Source organism: Tenrec ecaudatus, chromosome 3, assembly GCF_050624435.1.
Source record: "Tenrec ecaudatus isolate mTenEca1 chromosome 3, mTenEca1.hap1, whole genome shotgun sequence".
NCBI lineage: Eukaryota > Metazoa > Chordata > Mammalia > Afrosoricida > Tenrecidae > Tenrec > Tenrec ecaudatus.
The window spans coordinates 184,571,330-184,593,490 of record NC_134532.1 but is presented as its reverse complement, the minus strand read 5'-3'; the positions used below and the strand labels follow the sequence as shown (position 1 = coordinate 184,593,490).

The following is a 22,161-nucleotide window of genomic DNA, read 5'->3' as shown; positions in this document are numbered from 1 at the left end:
CCTCCCATTTCCCACATAGCGCTCACACCCTTCGCACTGAAACCTCTCTTCTATTCTCTAAGTCGTTCCGGGCCCGCAGTGAACTTGGCTCCAACTGAGCCCAGGGAGCACTGGCAATGAATAGAGATATTCTGATTCGTCACCCTTAGGGGAAGTGCTACTGGCATCTAGTGGGATGCTGGAACACCAAAAGCCAAACTCCCTGCCATGAAGTTGACCCAAGAGGGCAGGGCAGACCGTCCCTGTGAGTCTGAGGCTGTAACTCTTTACGGGAGTAGAAAGGCTCCTCTTGCTTCTGAGGGGTGGCTGGTGGTTTCAAGCCTACTGACCTTGTGTTTAGCAGCCTGGTACGTAACCACTTTGTCACTAAGGTTCCTCACAGGATGCTTTTAGTGCCCAAACAGGCCACTAACTATATAGTTGGGCAATTAATTAGAAAATATCCTTTTCCCTTAGGGGAACGAACACTCACCTTTCAGGATCTACCATGCTGTTATCTGCCACCATTGCCTTTAAAACATCAGCATTTGCTAAGAGAAAAAGAATTGAAATGGAATGAGTAAGATGAGTCATCACAGATAGCGCATTACAAAGATAGGGGAAAAACACCTCATTCAATGGCTTTAATTCAGTCAAAGCCCTGCATAAAGCAGGGGTGGAGGTGGGTGGGCAGTCTTACCCACGATCAGGTACCATCTGTGAGGAACTCTGTCCTTTAAGGTCACCAGAGTGGAAAGGGACTCGATGCAGTGCGGTGGGGTCCTTCCTCCCCTGAATAGTCTTTCCCTCTCGTCGAGAGTGGTGTGTACAGGGCTACTAACCTGGAAGACCCAGGCCGAGCCCATCCATGACTTCATAGAGTAAAGACCCAGGAACCTGCTCTGACACAGAATGCAGCCACAACCCCCACCACCACCACCACCACCAAGAACAGTTGGACAGTTCTACTCTCTATGCCTGGGGTTGCCGGGAGTTCAAATCAACTTGATAGCAATGGGTTTGATTTCTTGTTTGTTCTGATGTTGTGTTTAGGATTTTGGTTTTGGTTTATAGTCATCAAACTGACCTTAATGGGGGAAAAAAATGAAGTGGGTGCTCAAGTTTCTCCTGGAATCTCATTAGCAGAGCCAGTGTTATTACTCCAAATCTTTTCCAGTCATGTTTAAATGGATGCATGACTAACCACAGCCAATTCTCAAGAGAGGAAAGGATGTAAAAAACCATGTGGGCCAATTATATTTAACATTTTACATCTCAAATGACGTCCCCGCGGGAGAAAAGTTAATTCTCATTCCGACACACCAGCCGAACGTGGACCTCGATCTGTCTGAAGAGGAGTGTCCCGGCCAAGTGTGGATGCTGGTTTCCCAGTGCTGTATTGCCCACAAAGGGAACCTTTCTGCCACCTTCTTCCTAACCACCCTCCCGTGATGTTATTGCCCCTCCACGATACATACATCCTGGATCTGTGCTTATGAGAGAAATTTCTGGCGCCATGGAGATGGATTGGGGGTAGTCCTCAAAGGAAATCTGTACCCCAGAGATCACCTTTCAACCCTGACCCCAAAATATCCCTTCAGTCTTCTTAAAATGAAACAACAGTCTAGCATACCAGTAGAGAATGTCTGCCTTTCAGCATGGTTTCTTTCCAGAACTGTCCACATGGGATCCAACTGAGCAGGTGCACTGGAAGGGCCAGGAAAGAACCTGGAGGCCATGAGTTTATGGAAGTGCTGGAGGGAGAGGACGCTTACACGGCTTGAAGAATGTCATTGGTGTCACTGAAGTACACACTTAAGGGTGGCTTCAGAAAGCTCATGGACAAGTCCATTTTCCACCATCTTTCGGAAGCCTCCCTCCTGTGATCTGGTGAGCTGTAAGGACGCAGCATGGTTTTCTTGCAGGGCACAGGGAACAGTCCATGGCGTTCCCGTGCTCACTTACACCCTGACCTCCTTCATCAAACGTCACCCCCAAAACAGCTCATAGAACCCACGACAGCAAACACGGCAGGAGAGTTCGTTCTCACAAAAGAGAAATTTGTTTCATGAAAATTCAGTTTCAGCGGTTACCTGAGAAAGTTCATAAAATAAATGAGGCTTTCTACTGTCATAAAGCGTTATATCTCAGAAAGCCACAGAGGCAGGCCTACTCTGCCGCTGTTTTTTAAGACAGCAAGTTAGAAAGTGTTCTCAGGAAGATCCTCTTTATGGAATTCATCTTTATCCCCTCAAATCTCCAATTCAAACCCCCTGCCACTGAATGAGTCACCGTGACCCAATAGGACGGCCTGGAACGGGCCCTGTCAGTTTCTGAGGCTGTCACTCTTTAGGGGAGCGGCAAGCCTCATCTTTCTCCCAAGGAGAACCTGGTGGGTTCCAACTGCTGACCTTGGTTGAAGTTAGCAGCCTAATGCCTGACCCACGATGCCACCAGGGCTCCGTCCTTCTCTTAGGAACCCAAGATTAGTAACAGCCACTGTTTGCTTTGTGTGAAACCTGAAGGCCTGAGCTGAGCATTCACAGCCTTCCTGGCTGAGGAAGGTGAGCACCCAGCCCCAACATGCGCTCAAACACCTGGCTCGGACCGTTCCCTGGGCTAACACCATCACACGCAGCAATAACTGCCCCCAGGGAACACCTTTTGTCTCCTGAGATGAGAAAACTACTTCCTAACCTAACAGCTCCATCATTAGGACGTAACCACGTGCTGTTGGGGTTGTGAAATCACTGCTCAGAGAGTAATAGTTGAGCTCCGCTGAACATATATTTCCCCCTCCCACTCCACTACTCCTCCCTGCAAGCGATGGAAGGTGGCTTTCTCTACATTTGTCAACACCTGTCAGCTAACATTCATTTCCCTTTCAGAGGCTTCCCAGGCCTGGACGGACCGAGTCAGGAAAACTAGCTGAGCGTAGAGGACATATGACCAACCAGTTGCCTTGGCGCAGATTCCCATGCATGTTGATCCCATGTGTCAGAGTAGAACTGGGCTCCGCAGAGCTTTCGATGGCTGATTTTTCAGAAGTCGATCGCCAGCCTTTCTTCTGGGGTAGACAGTTGTTGGGTCGATTCCCAGCTCCTAGCAACCACGTGACCAAGCAGACCTGCCCCTATTCTAGGGTGTCATCTTTCCAGCAAAAGATAGGTCACCAGAGGGGCTCCACCTGCCAACCTTTCACTTAGGAACCGAGCACAGAGTGGCTGTGCCACTGGGCACACCTCACTAAAGTAGAAGATGTCAAGGGCCTGGCAATTCAGCGGGGGCATCACAAGCACTTTCCAAACCGTCTTGCCATGCAAGAGGATGGGCACCCAGGGCAGCGTGCCGTTCTGCTGTGTTCAGAAAGTCCGTGCAACTGTCGCCTGGAGGTTCATTTAAACCTCAGCATGAGGGAGAAGAACAGCGTGTGGGTCAGCTGGTCAGTCCGTCCTCCAACAGCTGCTTGTCCAACTTTGGTTGAGTGTTTCTGTAGCGTTCGAGGCAGGAGAGGTTGAAAGTGGAAGCAGGAACGTCACCGCGAGACTGGGTCAAACACTGCCATGCTTGCCACATAAGAAACACTCACAGGCCGGCATAAAAGATGTTTCACAAGCATGATTCCAGGAGCCCTGGTGGGGTAGTGATTATGAGTTGGCCTGCAAACTCCAGGGTCAGCAGTTTAAAACCACTAGCCACTCTGAGTGAGAACGACAGGGCTTTCTGCACCCGTCAAGAGTTACAGTCTCAGAAACTGTCACAGAGGCAGCTCCAGCCTGTCCTACAGGGTCGCTGTGAGTCAGCATTGACTCTATGGCTGTAAGACAGGCAAAGAAAGCCTTAATAAGCTGGAAAATGGTCGTGGAAGGATTGAACTTAGTTTTATTTCTTTTTTTAATTTTAAGGGTGTGTTTGTAACTTTACCAAATTAGAAGGCTCATTCTAATCAATCAAGGATGGAAAAGGTCACTTGAGAAGTCTAGATGGTTATTCAGCCCAGAGCTGTGTGTATAATGGAGACAAAGATAAGAGAAAATGGCACGTGTTTAGAAAGTAGAGGATTTCAATCTGGAGCCAAGACCCAGTGTAGGTCAGGTCACACAGCTGTGGTTTGGAAGCGGCAAAGCACCGGCCGGTGAAGGAATACCCAGTGGGATCAGATGTCTACTGAGGGCCAAGAAGGAGAAGCAAGGGTGACACAAAGGCACAGAGTCACCATCTGTCCTCCCAGGCCACCTCAGAAGCCACAGGCCCACAGCGGAAGGCATGGGTGAGGGGAGAGGGGAAGCAGGGTCAAGAGTAGCACAGGTGGGAAGAATTAGGAAGACGAGTTGACAAAATGAAAGGGGGGGGGTGGCTATGGGGGACCTATGGCTATCTACTGAGGAGGAGGTCAGCACCCCAGAGGCAACAACAGGGCCACTTCCTGAAAGGAAAAGGCCAGAATTAAAACAAGGGAAGGAAACAACCTTGTTCCCCAGGACAAAGAAGATGAGGGAATTGTGTGATGCCGCCTGAAAGGCTCTGAGGAGGTAGGCGGAGTATCAGGCAAGACTGGTGCCCGCAGCGTGGGCAAAAACGCTGCCGGAAATCCAGCAGCTCCAGGTTGGCTATGTGGTGGGGGCGGGGCATACAAGTTCCTGAAGCTCTGGGTCAACCTCAGGAAGTAGTGTTGGGAACTGTCCTAGCTGTCTACCTCTTGGAAAGGAGAAAGGTTAGCATTCCTCTTTCCTGCTACCAGGAAAGAGACAGCATAGCCATGTGGACTTTGGAGTCAGAACACTTTTGAGTTCAAATCCCAGGTCTGCCATTTGGCGGCTGTGCAGCTCAGGTTACGTTAGCAGAGCATTCTGGGCCTTGCTTCTTCCTCAGCTGCACCAGGAGAATAAAGAATCTCCCTCTTGGGGTTCTTCATCCCTGGGAAGCCCTCAAAATAGGCCTGGTGCGTGGCAAACACTCTGGGTGCTATCGGGTCTCGAGGTGAGAACTTCAGCTAAGTTTTCGCAACTGACTTATTTCAGTCAACTCGGCGGTTCAAACCAACTTTAATAGGGATGTTTTGGGGATTAAATGAGATTATGAACATGAAGCCTCCTGAATTATGCTTAAAAACATGAAAAAGAACACTCGAACAGAACATATGACACCATAACTGAACAATTTGGAGTCAAATGTGGCTGGAAAGAGGTTGCGTAGTCTAACACTCTGAAAAACAGCTGGCAGGGCCCGACAAGCTATGATTGCACAGTGAGGTTCTGGGACGGGAAGGAAGAAATGGACGGGAGGTATTTACCCTTTGCAGAGGTTAACTCAACATTTGGACTAATGACTCAGCTGCCCCACTGCATACTGGGCAGATCAGCCCTGACAAGAGCAGAGAGAGAGCCTGAGAGGAAAGTAACAGGTTTTAAAAATTGTCCTGTGAACTCAATGCACAGGAATCTGCAGCGAGAGTGTGTGAGTCCAGCACATGTTGGCAGTTACTGAAGACACAGCATCCCCTCCAGGTGGGAGCCAGCACTCAGAGCAATGACCCTCATTTAGCCAATCAAGCCAAAAAAGAGATGTCAAAAGGGCAGCATTTCGCCACAGATTAAGTACAGCGGGTTAGAAAAGAATGAGAGATAGTAACAAAGTGGGTTAAGTGATGATACATTGAGGGGACTGCAGTGGATGAGTTAAAACAAAACGTACCATATAAACTCGAGTATAAGCCGACCAGACTATCAGCCAAGGCACCTAATTTTACCACAAAACTGCATTAAACATGGTTTATACACGAGTTTATACGGTATATAAACTACTGACGACCTGCTCTGTAAGCCTTCACCCAATTCACAGTAAAAAGTTTTAAAGAGAGAGAAAATAAATCAATCCTTAAGAAGTAGGGCATTCGAACATATTTTGCTGGGGGTGCCTACTCCATAAAAGGTGGACTTTTTCAAGTGTTTACACTTGAGGACAGGTAACATTGGCATGTTTACTACACTAAGCACTTCACCAGCACTGGGTCACAACAATGCTATGACATGTTTGTCATCATTAGGTGTCCCTGCGAGGTGCACCTGGTTCACATACCAGGCTGCTGAACGAATGATTGGTGGGTTAAGTCACCCAGACCACCTTGAAAGGGTGATCTGGTAATCAGGAACAACAACAGATCCTGGCTCCTCAGAGAGGAAGAGTGAATTGTTGTAGAACCCAAGAACCGTTCATACCTTCATTTTTCATGATGTAGTGGACAATCTGCCCCACGGTGTCGCTGTTTTCATTTAAACTGTCATTCAGCTCTGAAAGAGAGAAGAGGAGGACATGTTACCATTGGCAGACCACAAGCTCAGAGCCCAAGCTCTCACTGAAGAGCCTCCAGAAAGCTCCAGGGAGGACTCGTGCCTCTGAATCTAGGCCTTTTTTCCTTCTGAAGTGTTGAAGATAGTCATTCCCTTGGCAGAAGAAGCTAAAAGAAGGTTCCAGAATTCTCCATTCATCTCAGTCTAATGTGCTCTTTACACACCACCTCACTTCCACAACGAGCTCATGAACTTGTGCCGGTCCTGACTGCTGTTACTTTTGTCGTAACCATTTCCTTCAGTCTTTGGCTTTTCACACGGGAGCTCTGGTGGCACACTGGTTACATGTTGGTCTGCTTTCTACCCCCAAGTTATCGTCTCAAAAACTCACAGAGGTGGTTCTACCCTGCTCTAGAGTCACTACAAGGTAGCATGGACTCAGTGGTAATGAGTTTGATTTTTTTTATTTGGGTTGGCTTTTCATGGCAGACTTACTGGGATTTTAGCGTATTCATTATTTTTTATTTGATTCTTCTTCCATTCTTAGAAGACTCCTGAATGTGTAAATCCACTTCCAATGGCCTTAATTTGGGATGTGATTATTTTGCCCACAAATCTAGTTTACTTTGGGGGCACGCTGTACCAACACTACATGGGTGCTCTTTGGAACAATGAAACTGCCACTCTGGAACCAATCGATAGGATTCACCCCACTCCAACAGGGAAGAAGAAGACAGTGTAAAACATAACCCCGCCCTCTTCCCAGCCCCCAGTTCACAAACAAGGGATCAAGGTGTGGGAGGTCCTACCCACTGACTTGGACAAGGAGCTCCTCCGTCAGCTTCCCACTAGGGCCACAACCACTTGGTTTTACAAGGAGAAGCTGACTGACAAGCCAGCCTGTGAGGGAGGATGAAGGAGGAACCTCTGCTTCTGTTGACAAACAGAGGGCTCTGGTTTGCACATGTGCTTACGCATGACTCACATGGCATCAAAGGTCAGTGGGGGCGGGGGAAAAGCAACGCAAGCTGGCAAGGAATGAGGAAGCTCCCCCACACCACTCCCTGGGTTTTCCCAGGAGGCTAAGCTACTCCAAATGCCAACTTTCTGCAGAAGCGACTGCCCTTTGAGGAACTGAAAGGGTTACGGAGAGTGATTTGCTTCTTCCAAGACCCAAGTCGGGACTCCCCAAAAGGAGACTGGAAGACCATCTGGGGAGGCCACAAGCTTTCGCTCCTCCATTGGGTGTTTCAAAAAGCCACCACCAAGTCCCTACGAAGAAGGAAGGGCTAGACTCTCCCTAACACTAAGCCCCACAGCCCTCTGCGTAACGGTTCCTTTTATGCCCACACATTCCAATCACACAGCTTTAAGATAGAACACCCCAGCAAAAGTAATACCACAAAATTGGGGGTACTTATTAGAATCTTATGCAATCAGAACAAAGTGAGTTTTATTAACGGAATATCCCTGAGTGATAAGCCTAGAACACATCTCTCTAAACTTCCCAGCCATCCTGAAGCTGCTCTTCTCACTCTGCTTTTCCATAAGGAAACAGAGCCCCAAGGAGACAAACTGCCCAGGCCACATGGCAAATCCACTGACAGTCCGTTCTAATTCCTAGTGACACAGATTGACTGCTCCATCATCCCTTTTCAGAAAAAAGTACTTGGTACCCACCTTCCTCTCCCTGGGCAATTAGTTTCTGTACTATAGCCCATAATCCAGGATAAAATATACGCATCTACGTTTGGATCAATCCAGCCCCTCCCCCTACCCCACCTCGCCAAGGAGGTAGTAAACCCTTATGGAGCAGGCAGCCTCAACTTTGTTCTGCAGAGCAGCTGGTGAGTTTGAACTTCCGACCTTGCAGTTAACAGACCAACGCTTACCTGCCAACACTAGGTACTTAATAAATGTGTGTTAAAGCAATGAAAGTCCTCAGGAGGTGCATAAAGTGCTTAGCTGCTACACGAAAGGTAGTTGCTTCAAGTTCAGTCAGAGTTGCCTTGGAAGGAAGTCTTGCTGATCTGCTAAGACATTAGCCACTGACAACATGTGAGGGTCGCCAAGACTCGGAGCTGACTCAGCAGCAAGGACTGGAGTGTGATTTGTGAGAGGTCTACCTTCCCACTCCAGCCCAGACGGCCTCCCATTAAGGCGGAGCATAAAGATATGAGACAGGTGTGACTGGCCTCTCTCTGGGGACAGAAGGCAGGTCACTCACCAATCTTTTCGACTTTCTCCTCTTCGGCCTCTTGCTCAGCCTCGGTGGTGCAACGGTACCCCTTCTTCTTGAGCAGGTGGCAGATGAGGACGCCGAAGAGACCCATGATGAAGAACACGGACACCAGTGCAAATGCGATGTACCTCGCGTGACCATTGTCAGTACTGTTGGCGGGCGACGGTGTTGTCTCGGTTCTGGATTGTAGCGTGTGGCTGCCACCACTGACTGTTGGAGGAAGCAGGCACGGCGGCGTCAGATGGCTGTCGGGGTGGGAAAACCCTGAGCCCTTTGGGAAACTGTCCCAGTATGTCAGAGCCAGCGCCCATGCCCTCTGGGAGCACGTGGCACCACAGCTTAGTGCCCACATTTGGGGTGAATGTTGGCATTCACATTCTGTCCCTGCTCCTCACCAGCTGGGCCCCACAATGGGTCGTCTTTCAAAAACTTCTTAAATGTAGCCTCCATTTCTTCGTGAGTGTGAAAGGTTCCCTGGGCACAGAGGCAGACAGGCCAGTAGGACCTAAGAACCTATTGCCAGAACCCTGGGTTTGAATCCTGGCCCCAGCACTTTGTAGCTAGGTGATACTGGACAAGGGCTTTAGCATCTGTTTTCTGTGAAATTAACATAACAAGGAGCCCTGGTGGAGCGGGGTTAGGCTCTCAGCAGCTACCTGAAAGTCTGGCTATTGGACTCCACCTGTAGCCCCAAAGGGTAAGATGCAATAGTATACCTTCTACAGAGCTATCAAAGGAGAAGCATTCGTTTATTTTCAAACTGCTAGTTTGGCAGTTCAAACCCACCAACTGCTTCAGGGGAAAAAGATTAGGCTATCAGCTGTCATAAAGCGACATGCAGTCTCAGAAAGATAAGTTCTACTCTGTCTAACAAGGTGGCTATGAGTCACAAGCAACTTGCCGACCGATGGATTTGGCTTGAGGGACAGAGCTGTTAAGGAGATGAAATGAATACAGATGGACACTAAGAACAATTTCTGCGGCACAGTGAGTGCTCGGTGAACAGTATGCATCATTATCAGTATAAGCTGGTTGAATTCTACCATGATCTGAGATAATAAATGCCGGTTATGAAGTTGATTCTGACTCAGCAAACCTATCATTGCTCATAATTACACAACCAATATCACAAACCCACTGCTCTTAAGCCCACGTCCATTCATGGCAACTATGTGTTACAGAGTAACACTACTCCAGATTTCGCAACTTGACTGGAATTTTTATAGAAGCACGTCACCAGGCCTTTCTTCCGTGGGGCTACGGAAGTTTTCAAACTGCCAATGTTTAGGTTAGCCAAGCCCCCAAATCAAACCCACTCTAGCCATGAAGTTGATTCTGACTCGCAGCAAACATATATATGCACACCGCATTTCCAAATAGGTTTAGTGCTTTAAAAAACAGAACTCACTGCCATCAAGTGCCTCCTGACTCAGAGCAACCTTATAGGACAGGTAGAGCTGCCCCTGTGGGTTCCAAGACTGAAACTCATTTTATGAGAGTGGCTAGTGGTGTTGAACGCTAATCCCGCTGTTTGTAGGCCAACATATAACCCACTCCATCACCAGGGCCTCCTGGAACAGTGCTTAGGAAGACAGATTTGTGAGGGATAGATGCCTATCGCCTAAGGATGTCAAGAATTCTCTCATTCAGCAAACACCAGGAGGCTTCATAAAGCTGGTAGAGAAATTCCAATCTCTTTTTTTTAAAGACAACGCTCCCCCACCCCAATATTTATCCCCCTCTTATTAAAGGCCAGGCATTCTTCTCTCCTCCCCCCTTTGAATGTGTTGAGTGTGTGGAGTGGCGAGTGTGTGGAGTGAGTGGTGAGTGTGTGGAGTGAGTGTGTGGAGTGAGTGGTGAGTGTGTGGAGTGGTGAGTGTGTGGAGTGGTGAGTGTGTGGAGTGGTGAGTGTGTGCAGTGAGTGAGTGTGTGGAGTGAGTGGTGAGTGTGTGGAGTGGTGAGTGTGTGGAGTGAGTGAGTGTGTGGAGTGAGTGGTGAGTGTGTGGAGTGGTGAGTGTGTGGAGTGAGTGGTGAGTGTGTGGAGTGAGTGAGTGTGTGGAGTGGTGAGTGGTGAGTGTGTGAAGTAGGTGTGTGGAGTGGTGAGTGTGTGGAGTGAGTGGTGAGTGTGTGGAGTGGTGAGTGTGTGGAGTGAGTGAGTGTGTGGAGTGGTGAGTGGTGAGTGTGTGGAGTGAGTGGTGAGTGTGTGGAGTGGTGAGTGTGTGGAGTGAGTGGTGAGTGTGTGGAGTGGTGAGTGTGTGGAGTGAGTGGTGAGTGTGTGAAGTGAGTGTGTGGAGTGAGTGGCGAGTGTGTGGAGTGGTGAGTGTGTGGAGTGAGTGGTGAGTGTGTGGAGTGTGTGGAGTGGTGAGTGTGTTGAGTGGTGAGTGGGTGGAGTGAGTGGAGTGAGTGTGTGGAGTGGTGAGTGTGTGGAGTGAGTAAGTGTGTGGAGTGGTGAGTGTGTGGAGTGGTGAGTGTGTGGAGTGAGTGGTGAGTGTGTGGAGTGGTGAGTGTTTGGAGTGAGTGAGTGTGTGGAGTGGTGAGTGTGTGGAGTGGTGAGTGTGTGAAGTGAGTGTGTGGAGTGAGTGGCGAGTGTGTGGAGTGGTGAGTGTGTGGAGTGAGTGGTGAGTGTGTGAAGTGAGTGTGTTGTGAGTGGCGAGTGTGTGGAGTGGTGAGTGTGTGGCGTGAGTGGTGAGTGTGTGGAGTGGTGAGTGTGTGGAGTGAGTGGTGAGTGTGTGAAGTGAGTGTGTGGAGTGAGTGGCGAGTGTGTGGAGTGGTGAGTGTGTGGAGTGAGTGGTGAGTGTGTGGAGTGGTGAGTGTGTGAAGTGAGTGGAGTGAGTGTGTGGAGTGATGAGTGTGTGGAGGGAGTGAGTGTGTGGAGTGGTGAGTTTGTGGAGAGAGTGTGTGGAGTGAGTGGTGAGTGTGTGAAGTGAGTGTGTGGAGTGAGTGGTGAGTGTGTGGAATGGTGAGTGTGTGGAGTGAGTGGTGAGTGTGTGGAGTGGTGAGTGTGTGAAGTGAGTGGAGTGAGTGTGTGGAGTGGTGAGTGTGTGGAGTGAGTGGAGTGTGTGGAGTGGTGAGTGTGTTGAGTGGTGAGTGGGTGGAGTGAGTGGAGTGAGTGTGTGTAGTGGTGAGTGTGTGGAGTTAGTGCAGTGAATAAGTGTGTGGAGTGAGTGGTGAGTGTGTGGAGTGAGTGGAGTGAGTGAGTGAACTGAGTGAGTGAGGAGTTCAGGCATTATTCTACGCCTCTATTATTGGTGAACAACATAGACAGGGGAAGCTTTCCTCATGGAGAGGCACACGCCTAAAACTGGGAGCATGTGCACTTGTTCCCTGGTGCAGAGGCCTTTATTCACTGTATGACTTGTACCGTCTGTTCCAAACACTACGCTGGGCGCTGGGAGCTGGGTCTGAGAGTGAACATAACCTGCAGAGGTTTTAGGGCAGCAATGGTGTGGGATAAAGGACACAGCTTTAACCCAAATAAGGGTGGTCTGGTGCTCAACTCGGAAGAAATAACCCTTAGAATTCGTTGGTCTGGGACTGTCAGGCCATACCTGAGGATCTGCACTGGTGAACAGGGGCTGGCCAGATACCAGCTACTCTCAGAAGGCACGACTCAGTGTATCACGCAGGACTGGTCAATAGAAGCCGGGACACTAAGGTTGAGTGTCCTGCTTGGCAACCAGACACCTGGAGCTCCCCACTGGAGCCTTTTCAGACCTCACCAGAGCATCACTTCCCTGTGATGATCCTGATTTAGTGTCTTTCCATATGATAAAATGGTAATCCAAAGTATCCCTAGACTCTTATCATTGCTATCATATGCTAGTCAAATCTGGCTGAAGATCACCTAGCAACAGTTGTAGCAGTACATTGACAGCTGCCAGAAGTTCAGGCCGAATTCAAAACACATGGAACAAGGGATATCATTGCTGCTGTCAGATGGATGTTGGCTCAAAGCAGAGAATACCAGAAAGATATTTTATGGGCCATGCCAAGGCATTTAACCATGTGGATAATAAACGATGGATAACTTTAAGAAGAATGGCAAGTCCAGAACACGTCATTGTGTTCATGAGGAATCTGTAACTGGATCAAGAGGCAGTTGTGTGACTGGAACAAGGGCATGCTGCATGTTTAAAATCACGGCAGGTATGCCACAGGGGTATATCTTTTCACCATACTTATTCTGTCTGTATGCTGAGCAAATAAGCAAAGAAGTTCGATTATATGAAGCAGAAAGGAGGCATGAGGATTGGAGAAAGACTCATTAACAGCTTGCAATAAGTAGATGACACGATTCCCTGCTTGCTTAGTGAGAAAGCCTTAGAACAACAGTTCTCAACCTGTGGGTCACAACCCGTTTGGGGAGGTCAAACAACCCTTTCACAGGGGTCACCCGATTCATAACAGTAGCAAAATTACAGTTATGAAGCACCAAAAGTAATTTGATGGTTGGGGGTCACCCCAACATGAGGAACTGTATTAAAGGGTCCAGGCATTAGGAAGGTTGAGAAGCACCGCCTTAGAAGCCCTAGCTTTAAGTATGCAGCCTTCCAGGTGGATTACAACTCAATAAAAAGATCAAAATCTCACAACCGGAAAAAAACGGTAACAACATGATACATGGAAACAAGATGAAGTTGTCAAAGCTTTTGTCTTACTTGGATCCATAATCAATTCTCATGGAAGCAGGAGTCAAGCGATCAAACAATGTGATACATTAGGTAAATCTGCTGCACAAGACATCTTTAGAGTATTGAAAAGCAAGGACATTATTTTGAGGACTAAGGTGCACCTGACCCAAGCTTTGGTATTTTCCATTGCCTCATATTCATGTGAAAGTTTACCCTGAAGCACAAAGTCCACGTGGAAGAAGCACACCAGCCTGTGTGGTCACGAGGTGCCGAAGGAAACAGTTATCAGGCATCAAAGAACAAAAAAATCATATCATTGTGTGCTCACCTCCATGATATGATCACTGAAGACAAATGGATGCATAAGCAAACGTGAAGAAAGCTGATGGTGCCCGGCTATCAAAAGACAGCCATCTGGGGTCTTAAAAGCTTGAAGGTAAACAAGCAGCCATCTAGCTCAGAAGCAACAAAGTCCACATGGAAGAAGCACACCAGCCTGTGTGATCACAAGGTGTTGAAGGGATCAAGTATCAGACATCATCAGAACAAACAATCTTATAGTGAATGAGGGGAGCAGTGCGGGATGGAAACCCAAAGCCCATTTGTAGGCAACTGGAGATCCCCTTACAGAAGAGTATCGGGGAGGAGACAAGCCAGTCAGGGTGTGATGTAGCAATAATGAAAAATACAACTTTCCTATAGCTCCTAAATGACACCCTCCACCCCATCATGATCCCAATTCTGCCTTGCAATTATGGCTAGACCAGAGGATGTACACTGGTACAGATAGGAACTGGAAACACAGGGAATCCAGTGCGGATGATCCCTTCAGGACCAGGGGTGTGATTGGCAATACTGCGAGGGTAGATTGGAAAGGGGGAACCAATTACAAGGATCTACATGTGAGCTCCTCCCTGAGAGACAAACAACAGAAAAGTGGGTAAAGGGAGACGTTGGACAGAGCAAGATATGACAACAATTTATAAATTATCAAGGGTTCATGACGGAGGGAATAGCGGGGAGGGAGGGGGAAAATGAGGAGCTGATGCCAGGGGCTTAAGTGGAGAGCAAATGTTTTGAGAATGATGAGGGCAATGAATGTACAAATGATATATGTAGGGATTGTGATAAGAGTTGTATGAGCCCCTAATAAAATGATTAAAAAAAAGTTTTACCCTGAATAAAGAAGCCAAAAGAAGAATCGATATATTTGAATTATGGTGCTGCAGAAAAAATATTGAAAGAAGCACAGACGGCTAAAAGGACAAACAGAACCGCCTTGGAAGAAACAAAGCCAGAGTGCTTCTTAGAGGCAAGCCTGGCCAGACTTCATCTTAGATTCTTTGGACATGTTGTCAGGAGAGCTCAGTCCCTCGAGGATACTGGGATTGGTAAAGCAGAAGGGACTGCAAGAGAGGAAGGCCCTCACTGAGATGGACTGACACAATGGCTACAACAATGGGCAGGCACAGAAACAATTGTGAGGATAGTGCAGCGCGGGCCGTGTTTCATTCTGTTGTGCACGGGGTTGCTATGGGTCGGAACTGACTTGATGACACATAACAAGTATCCTACCTTCCATGTATTCTCGAAGTTGCCCAAGAACAGTGTCTTCTTAACTTGGAAAGTCTGACCAAGCTCTTGGTGACTAGAAAGGCAGAGCACGGGGTTGGGGTGGGGGGCAGCTCAAGTCAGAAATCCTGAAGAAGTGGAAAGGGGGAGCTATGATTGGTCTCGCCTTCTGGAACTCAACTTTGTGCCGATTCTCACCCATGAAGACGTCACCCTAAGTGGCAACAGACATTGAACCAGTCAGCCAGTCATGACACAAACAACGGGCAGATCCTGGCATAGAAGGATGCTAGGAGCTTCAGAAAGTCCAGAAACTCTTTGAAGCCCACTCCTACATTGGGTTCAGTAGAGAAGGTAGCAATAGAGAAGATATTAACTCCAGGATGGGGGAACCTGGGAAGGGAACATCTTTGAAAGAACTCAAATTTTCGCTCTATCAAGTGATCCTACCAACAGCCAGCAAAGGCAGCTGCTTATCTGGGGCTGGTAGGGTGCCCCATCGGTTCTAGAAAGATCCGTCCATGAGGCAGTGAGGCACCCCAATGAAGGAGGCAAGCGTGAAGACAAGCGTGAAGACCACAGTAAGCTGGGTCTACACACTTACAATGTGTAGCCCAGGGAGAGCAAGCACCCTGTGCGGACAAGCCAGCAAAACACTCCCTAATCATGGGCACCGAACGAGGAGCCGGGAAGGCAGGAAACTGAAGAGAAGAAAAAGAGAGACTTGATTGAAATGAAGCCGTCTTATTGGGAATGTTCAGATTCTGAGGTTTACCACACTGAGAGAGGTTCACACACACCACTTAAGAGACCTGCAAATGGGAAAGCTCAGAGCACTTGACCACAAGCTTTCTCTGAGGATTCTGGAGAGGGCCCTGCGTGCCAATGGCATCAGGGAGACTGGAGACGAACTAAAATGGTACATTTGATCTTTGCAGAAGACAAGCTTGCAAAGCAGAGGCCAGAGGGTGAAAACAGTTGGGGGTGGGGGGAGGTGGATGGGGGAAGTCCTCTCTTCTGTAGGAAATATGTTACATTGGAACCAAAAAGAACTTTTCTTTCTGTCTTTTAAAGCTTCCTTTATGATATTATCAGGCAAACTCCTGAGGGACCCGAGGCTTGATGTCCTCTTTTTCTCTGCACCTGAAAAGTCATGGCATCTATCAAGAACACTGAGACCTCCAAGGAAACTGGGGGGGGGGACACACTGAGGGGCCTGGGCCATGGTACACTGGCATGGGATATGCACCCCAAATCTCCAGTCACACTAACTGGGCTAAGAGTACGGCAGCCAGGGGACTGGTGGCCTGGGGAGGACGGGGATGAGGCCCAGCCTGAGTCCAGAAGGAAGCACTCAGGGCAGCTGGTTCCAGAAGTTGTGGAAGTCTGCCCCAGACTAGTGGGTTACACCACTAGTACTAGTATTAACCACCTCCATAATTGGGGAGCATTTAGGGGGCAGCATTAAATAAAGCACTGAATCCTCACAGTCAGCCTGTGAAACATATTTACTGGCACTGCCCCCATGTTCGCAAGGTGGAATCAGAACCCCAAGGTCACAGCACCACGACATAGCAGTGTCTACAGTCAAGCCAGGGGCCTGCAACAGGAACTCTGTGTATCTTACTTTCTGAAAGCCTCAGTGTCAGCTTACCTACAAAGCTTGAAGACAAGCCCCACTGTATTACAAATGCCTTTTAACGTTGCTTTTCAATTATCTCCCATTCAACCAGAGTGCATCATTTAGCTGTTTTTCTGTTAAAATGTTACATGCTGGTCTGTCCTTACACATCACAACTTAATCTTCCTTGTTAAAACCACGTGCCATCAAGTCGGCTGATGTCTGGTGAGCCCCTCTGTGTGTGTCAGGGCAGAACTGTGCTCCGGGGACTTTCAATAGTTAGTTTCAGAAGCGGAGCACCAGACCTTTCTTCCAAGGAACCTCGGAGGGGGCTCCAACAGCCCTTCCATCACTCAGTAGGTGAGCACATTAGCCATTTGCAAAACCCAGGGACTCTCCAACCTCCAAAACCATGGGTTCCAACGAGCACCAGCCAAGAACTAGAGACTGGGGGCAGGAGGGAGGGGAAGCCACAGGCCAGCGCCGTGTGTCCCAGCATGGCAATCCCTGGAGTGGTGCTGGGACGTACACTTTATCCTGGATTAGGGGCTAGAACACAGATTTTAACAAGACCCTGTTCCCACAGCCTCGCTGCCTTTCAAATATAAGCCCTGTGGTGTGAAAGGGGCTTGAGCAGGTCAAACACAACAGGTCCCTGAACACTGCCATTGGGAAGAACTATCTGTGGGGCCCTGTGCCCAGTCCCATGAAGCTGATGGCTGAGCCCTGACTCCTACTACCTCCAGAAAGATCTGATGGGCCACACTAACTCCATCGAAGGAAGAAGCGACAACAGTACGACGAGCAGAGAAAAGGGTCAGAAAAGCACAGAAAGTGAGACAAGTTGTGGGGGGAGGGGGCTCTCAAGAACGTCCGCATATATCATCAGATCCTGGTCCAGCCAGGTGTCATCAGTTCTTGAATTCTGAGGACCCCCTACGTGTGTGTGCTTTTGCCAAGACCGAGTTGAGAAACATATGAAAGAAGACAGGCGGGAATAGAAAGAGAAGGCAGTGTGGCACTGAGGAAGAGGGGCAAGGAATGACTGTAAGTCACCTCCCCAAATCGCGAACAGTTGATTTCTAGCTTAGGCTCTGACCTATTTAAGCAATACTTGTGTTTTCAACTGACCCCAATGGTCAGAGGATCCCGGGACAGAGTAGCACAGAAAGGGCATTCCTCAAACCTGCTGGGCAGAGCTGGAAAGTTGCTAAAACACACAGGAAGAATGTGGCTCTAGGAGCTGCTGGTAGCCTCTCCTGAACAGCTCTGTTCAAACCTAGGCCGGGGTCATTTAGATCTGTCTGATTGCTATTCTTCCCGCTTACAGGAAACAGAATGCTTTCTCGGAGGAGGCTGGCCGTTCCCAGCAGAACTACCCATCAACTCTGTGACTGTATAAGGGATTGGCTGGTACAGAGGTAAGTCACCCATGCTGGGCAGAAAATAGCTCTGGAAGATCTTTTTAGCTCACATTTGAATCACAGTTGCCAAGAAGAGGCTATTTTTTCAGTCTAAACTGATGGCTAAGCTTACACAGGTTCACTTCCCTGAAAGGGCTCCCTTCACCTCCTAGCTCTGCCACCTCAGGTCACGGCGCCACAGTTGGCTCACCTGACAACTGGTGAGCTGGAGCCTCCCTGGGTCTCAACACCTTTTCCAGCTCTACGCCGACCCTCAGTTGAAGCTACCAGATCAAACATGCAAGCCAGTCCCCGCCTGTATATACAAACCCAGGAAACTCTGAAAAACCAGTCTTTACAGTTACTCATTTCATAGCAAAACCAATTCTGAAAAAGGGCAAGGAAAACCTGCCCTGACCTCATGTGAGGCTATTTACAGTGTCTCCCAAATGTATTTTCTTTTCTACTTAGTCATTTATCTGATAAGACCCTTCAGGAAGAAATACAGAACTTAAAGACTGGGTCGTCGGCCCCAAGGGCTTCAGATCCTCACTATACCACAAAGTTTGTACTATTATTTTTAAAAAGGAAACACATTTGAGGAATGTAAGGTAAAGAATACTGAATATGCCATGGATTACCGGAACAAACATACGAGGGGTCCCCCCAAAGCCCGGAATGGGGCTGGATGGAGCAGAGTTTTTGTAGTAAGCATCTTTCCTGCTAGGTGAGCATCAAGCAACTCACTCTGAGTTAGTCCCCTGGGAAGGTTCTCTCTAGTCACAGTGAATTTTTTGTAAAAGTAGTTTTGCTTGAACCTCCTTTTTTTATGGCAAATTTAAGACAACAGTGTGCAGCTGTGAAATTTTGTTTCCTGCTCTGGAAAAAGGTCACAGAAAGTGTGGTGATGTTAACACAGCTTAGAAAGACAGCGCTATGGGGAAAACTCAAGTGTGCAAGTGGTCTTCTCCTCTCAATAAAGGTGAAATGTCGACTGATGACAAATCTTTTTCTGGACATCCATCAACTTCCCAAGCGGATGAAAATGTCAACTCATAGTACATTCCACCAGGTCAGACTGTTAATCAAGCTTTCTATTCAGAGGATCTGAAAGACTGAATAACACTGCGACAAAAAAGGCCTGATTTGTGACAGACCTGGGACTGGTTTTACACCACGACAATGCACCTGCTCACAAAGCAATCTTGGTGAACCCGTTTTTAGCAAAAAACAGCATGCCTCTCATGCCCATGTGCCTTACTCACCTGACCTTGCTTCATGAAACTTCTTTTTGTTACTGCAAATGCAGAGGGACATGCAAGGACAGAAATTTGACAAAGTAGAAAAGTAATGGAGGGCTCTGAAGGTGATAGGTTGTTTTTTAAAAAATTAAATACATAACTTTGAACAAAATTTTCCGGTTTGGGGGGGAACCCCCTCGCATCTGCATATCTGTCATGGAAGAAGTCCATCCAGAATGCTTCTTAGAAACAAGACTTCAAAGAAGACTTCATCTCATGTACGTGGGACATGTTATTAGGAGAGACCAATTCCTAGAAAAGGGCATCATGTTTGATAAAGTACGGAGTCCGTGAAAAAGGGGAAGGCCCTCGACAAGACGGACTGACACAGTGGCTACAATGAAGGGTTCATAGTACTGACTGTGCGGATGGATCAGGGCTGTGTGGATGATGGAGGGGTGTTCTGTGATAAAGACACAGGGTTACTGGGAGTCAGAAACAACTGGACAGCAGCTAACGACGAGTCACATACCCAAGGTCGCACAGCTAATGACTGTGAGAGCCTGGGTATGCGCACAGCACTTTGACTGAGGATCGTAACTCCCCATCAGCCCCGCTTCAGTAGAGCAAAACTATAACTATGCAGAAAATGGCATCCCTTCATTGGGCCTCTACTCAAGTCCTCCGTCCACATATGATCTCTTTGTTCTTATAACCTGGCACTCTGTGATACTCACCTGCCCAACACAATTGCTAAAGACAAAATAGGTGCATAAGCAAATGTGGTAAAGAAAGCTGATGGTGCCTGGCTATTACAAGATACGAAAAGATTCAGAAAGGGAAGGGTTGACCAAGCCCACACGTAAGAAGCGCACCAACCTGTGTGATCACAAGGTGTCGAAGGGATCAGGTTTCACGCATCAAAGAAGGAAAAATCATATCACTGTGTGCTCGTCTTCCCGATAAGATCACTGAGGACAAATGGTGGCATAAGCAAGTGTGATGAAGAAAGCTGATGTTACACAGCTATCAAAAGATACAGCGTCTAGGGTCTTAAAGGCTTGAGGGTAAACAAGTGGCCATCTAGCACAGAAGCACCAAAGCCCACATGGAAGAAGCACACCAGCTGTGCTATCACAAGGTGTCGAAGGGATTAAGTATCAAGGAACAAAAATCACATCATTGTGAATGAGGAGGAGTGCAGATTGGGGACCCAAAAGCCATTTGTGGACAACTGTACATCCCCTTACAGAAGGGTCTCAGGGAGGAGACGAGCCAATCAGGGGGCAGTGTAGCAACGATGAAACATGTAACTTTCCTCTAGTTCTTAAATGCTTCCTCCCCCCAACTATCATGATCCCAATTCTACCTTACAAATCTGGCTGGACCAGAGGATGTACACTGGTACAGATGGGAATTAGAAACACAGGGAATCCAGGGCAGATGAACTACTCAGGTCCAGTGTTGAGTGTGGTGATACCAGGAGGGTGGAGGGAAGGTGAGGTAGAAAGGGGGAACCGATTACAAGGATCTACATATAACCTCCTCTCTGGAGGATGGACAACAGAAAAGTGGGTGAAGGGAGGCAATGGACGGCGTAAGATGTGACAAAATAATAATGATTTGTAGATTATCAAGGTTTCATGAGGGAGGGAGGAGAGAGGAGGGAGGGGGGAAATGAGGAGCTGATGCCAGGGGCTCCAGTGGAAAGCAGATGTTTTGAGAATGATGATGGTAACATATGTACAAATGAGTTTGACACAATGGATATACGTATGGATTGTGATAAGCGTTGTACGAGCCCCCAATAAAATGATTTAAAATAAAGGGAAGGGTTGGAGTGGAGCCCCAAAGCCCATCCGTAGACATTGGACACCCCTCACAGAAGGGTCACAGGAAGGGACAAGGCAGCCAGCGTTCAGTACAGCACCGAAGAAACATGCAACATTCATCTATTTCTTTAATGCTTCCTCCCCTCCAACATCATCATCCAGTTCTAGCTTAAAAATCCGGCTAGACTGGAACATGTACACTGGTACAGATAAGAGCTCTGGATACATGGAGTCCAGGACAGATAAGCCCCTCAGAAACAGTAATGTGAGTATCGATACCATGAGGGTAGGGGAAAGGTGGGAGAGAAAAGGGGAAATGATTGCAAGGATCAACTATATTCACCCAAACCCTCACCCCCAGCTCCAAGGGGGGCAAACAACAGAAATGTGGGTGAAGGGAGACAACAGACGGTATAAAGTATGAAAACAACAATAAGTTATAATTCATCAAGGGTTCACAAGGGTGAGAGTGTGGGGGAGGGAGGGAAGAAAGAAGAGCTAATACCAAGGGCTCAAGTATTAAGAAAATGCTTTGAAAATGATGGTGGAAACATGCACAAATTTGATCCATACAACTGATGTATGGATTGTTGTAAGAGCTGCAAGAGCCCCCAATAAAATCATTTATAAAACCAAGAAAACAAAGAAAGAAAATAACCCTTATTGCAGTGTTTGAAAGAAGTTAGATCACAAGGTAGGCCCTTCAACGCCTGCTCCTTGGGAGAAAGCTGGCTGTTTGCTCCTATGAAGACTTACAAAGCCCTGGAAATCCTATACAATGATACTTCGGTTGTCAAGCAGTTCCAAGAGCAAATTTCAACTACATGAACAGCAAAGTTCAAAAAAAATCTACTCAGTGTCCATAACTTTGCTTAACAGTCAACCAAAACTCCAACTTGGAATGGCCTATACAGGCTGAGAATCCCACATTGCATCGGCCACGCACAAACGTAGAGGGGTGACGCTTCAGTCTAAGTGCCGCTCTCGCTCAGACAACGTAGATAGTGCGTGTGCTAATGCGCTGAAACATTTGTCCCTGTGCTTCTTTCTTGCACTTTATTTGCATAAAATATTATAACCACGACTCCAAAGAAAGTTAGTGATGCCAGCAGTAAAACTAAGAGGAGAACTGAGAACCACAATAGAGTGAAAAAAGAAATCATGGCAACACTTGAACCAGGCCCTTGTCTGATTTGATGGCTGGATATGTGATGAAAGTATCGAAAGGTATGAAGCTTCGGAAGGTATGAAGTCATTAACTACAAAACACAGACCACTGAAGAGGCTGAGAAGTTAGTTTCATTTCGATAAATCAGAAACAGCCGGGTGGCTGTAACGCATCCGAGGCAA

At 47.8% G+C, this 22,161-nt stretch overlaps 1 protein-coding gene across 2 annotated transcripts in view; it reads right to left on the bottom strand.

Annotated features, from left to right (window-relative positions):
• Positions 1 to 22,161, bottom strand: part of RELL1 (RELT like 1) — a 93,330-nt gene that overhangs the window by 35,657 nt on the left and 35,512 nt on the right. For both annotated transcript variants that reach the window (XM_075544449.1, XM_075544448.1), the window contains exons 2-4: positions 8,497 to 8,721; positions 6,198 to 6,269; positions 473 to 530 (exon numbers count right to left, since the gene is read on the bottom strand). In XM_075544449.1, coding sequence (XP_075400564.1) covers positions 473 to 530; positions 6,198 to 6,269; positions 8,497 to 8,721 — 355 coding nt within the window. The remainder of the gene's footprint in view (positions 1 to 472; positions 531 to 6,197; positions 6,270 to 8,496; positions 8,722 to 22,161) is intronic.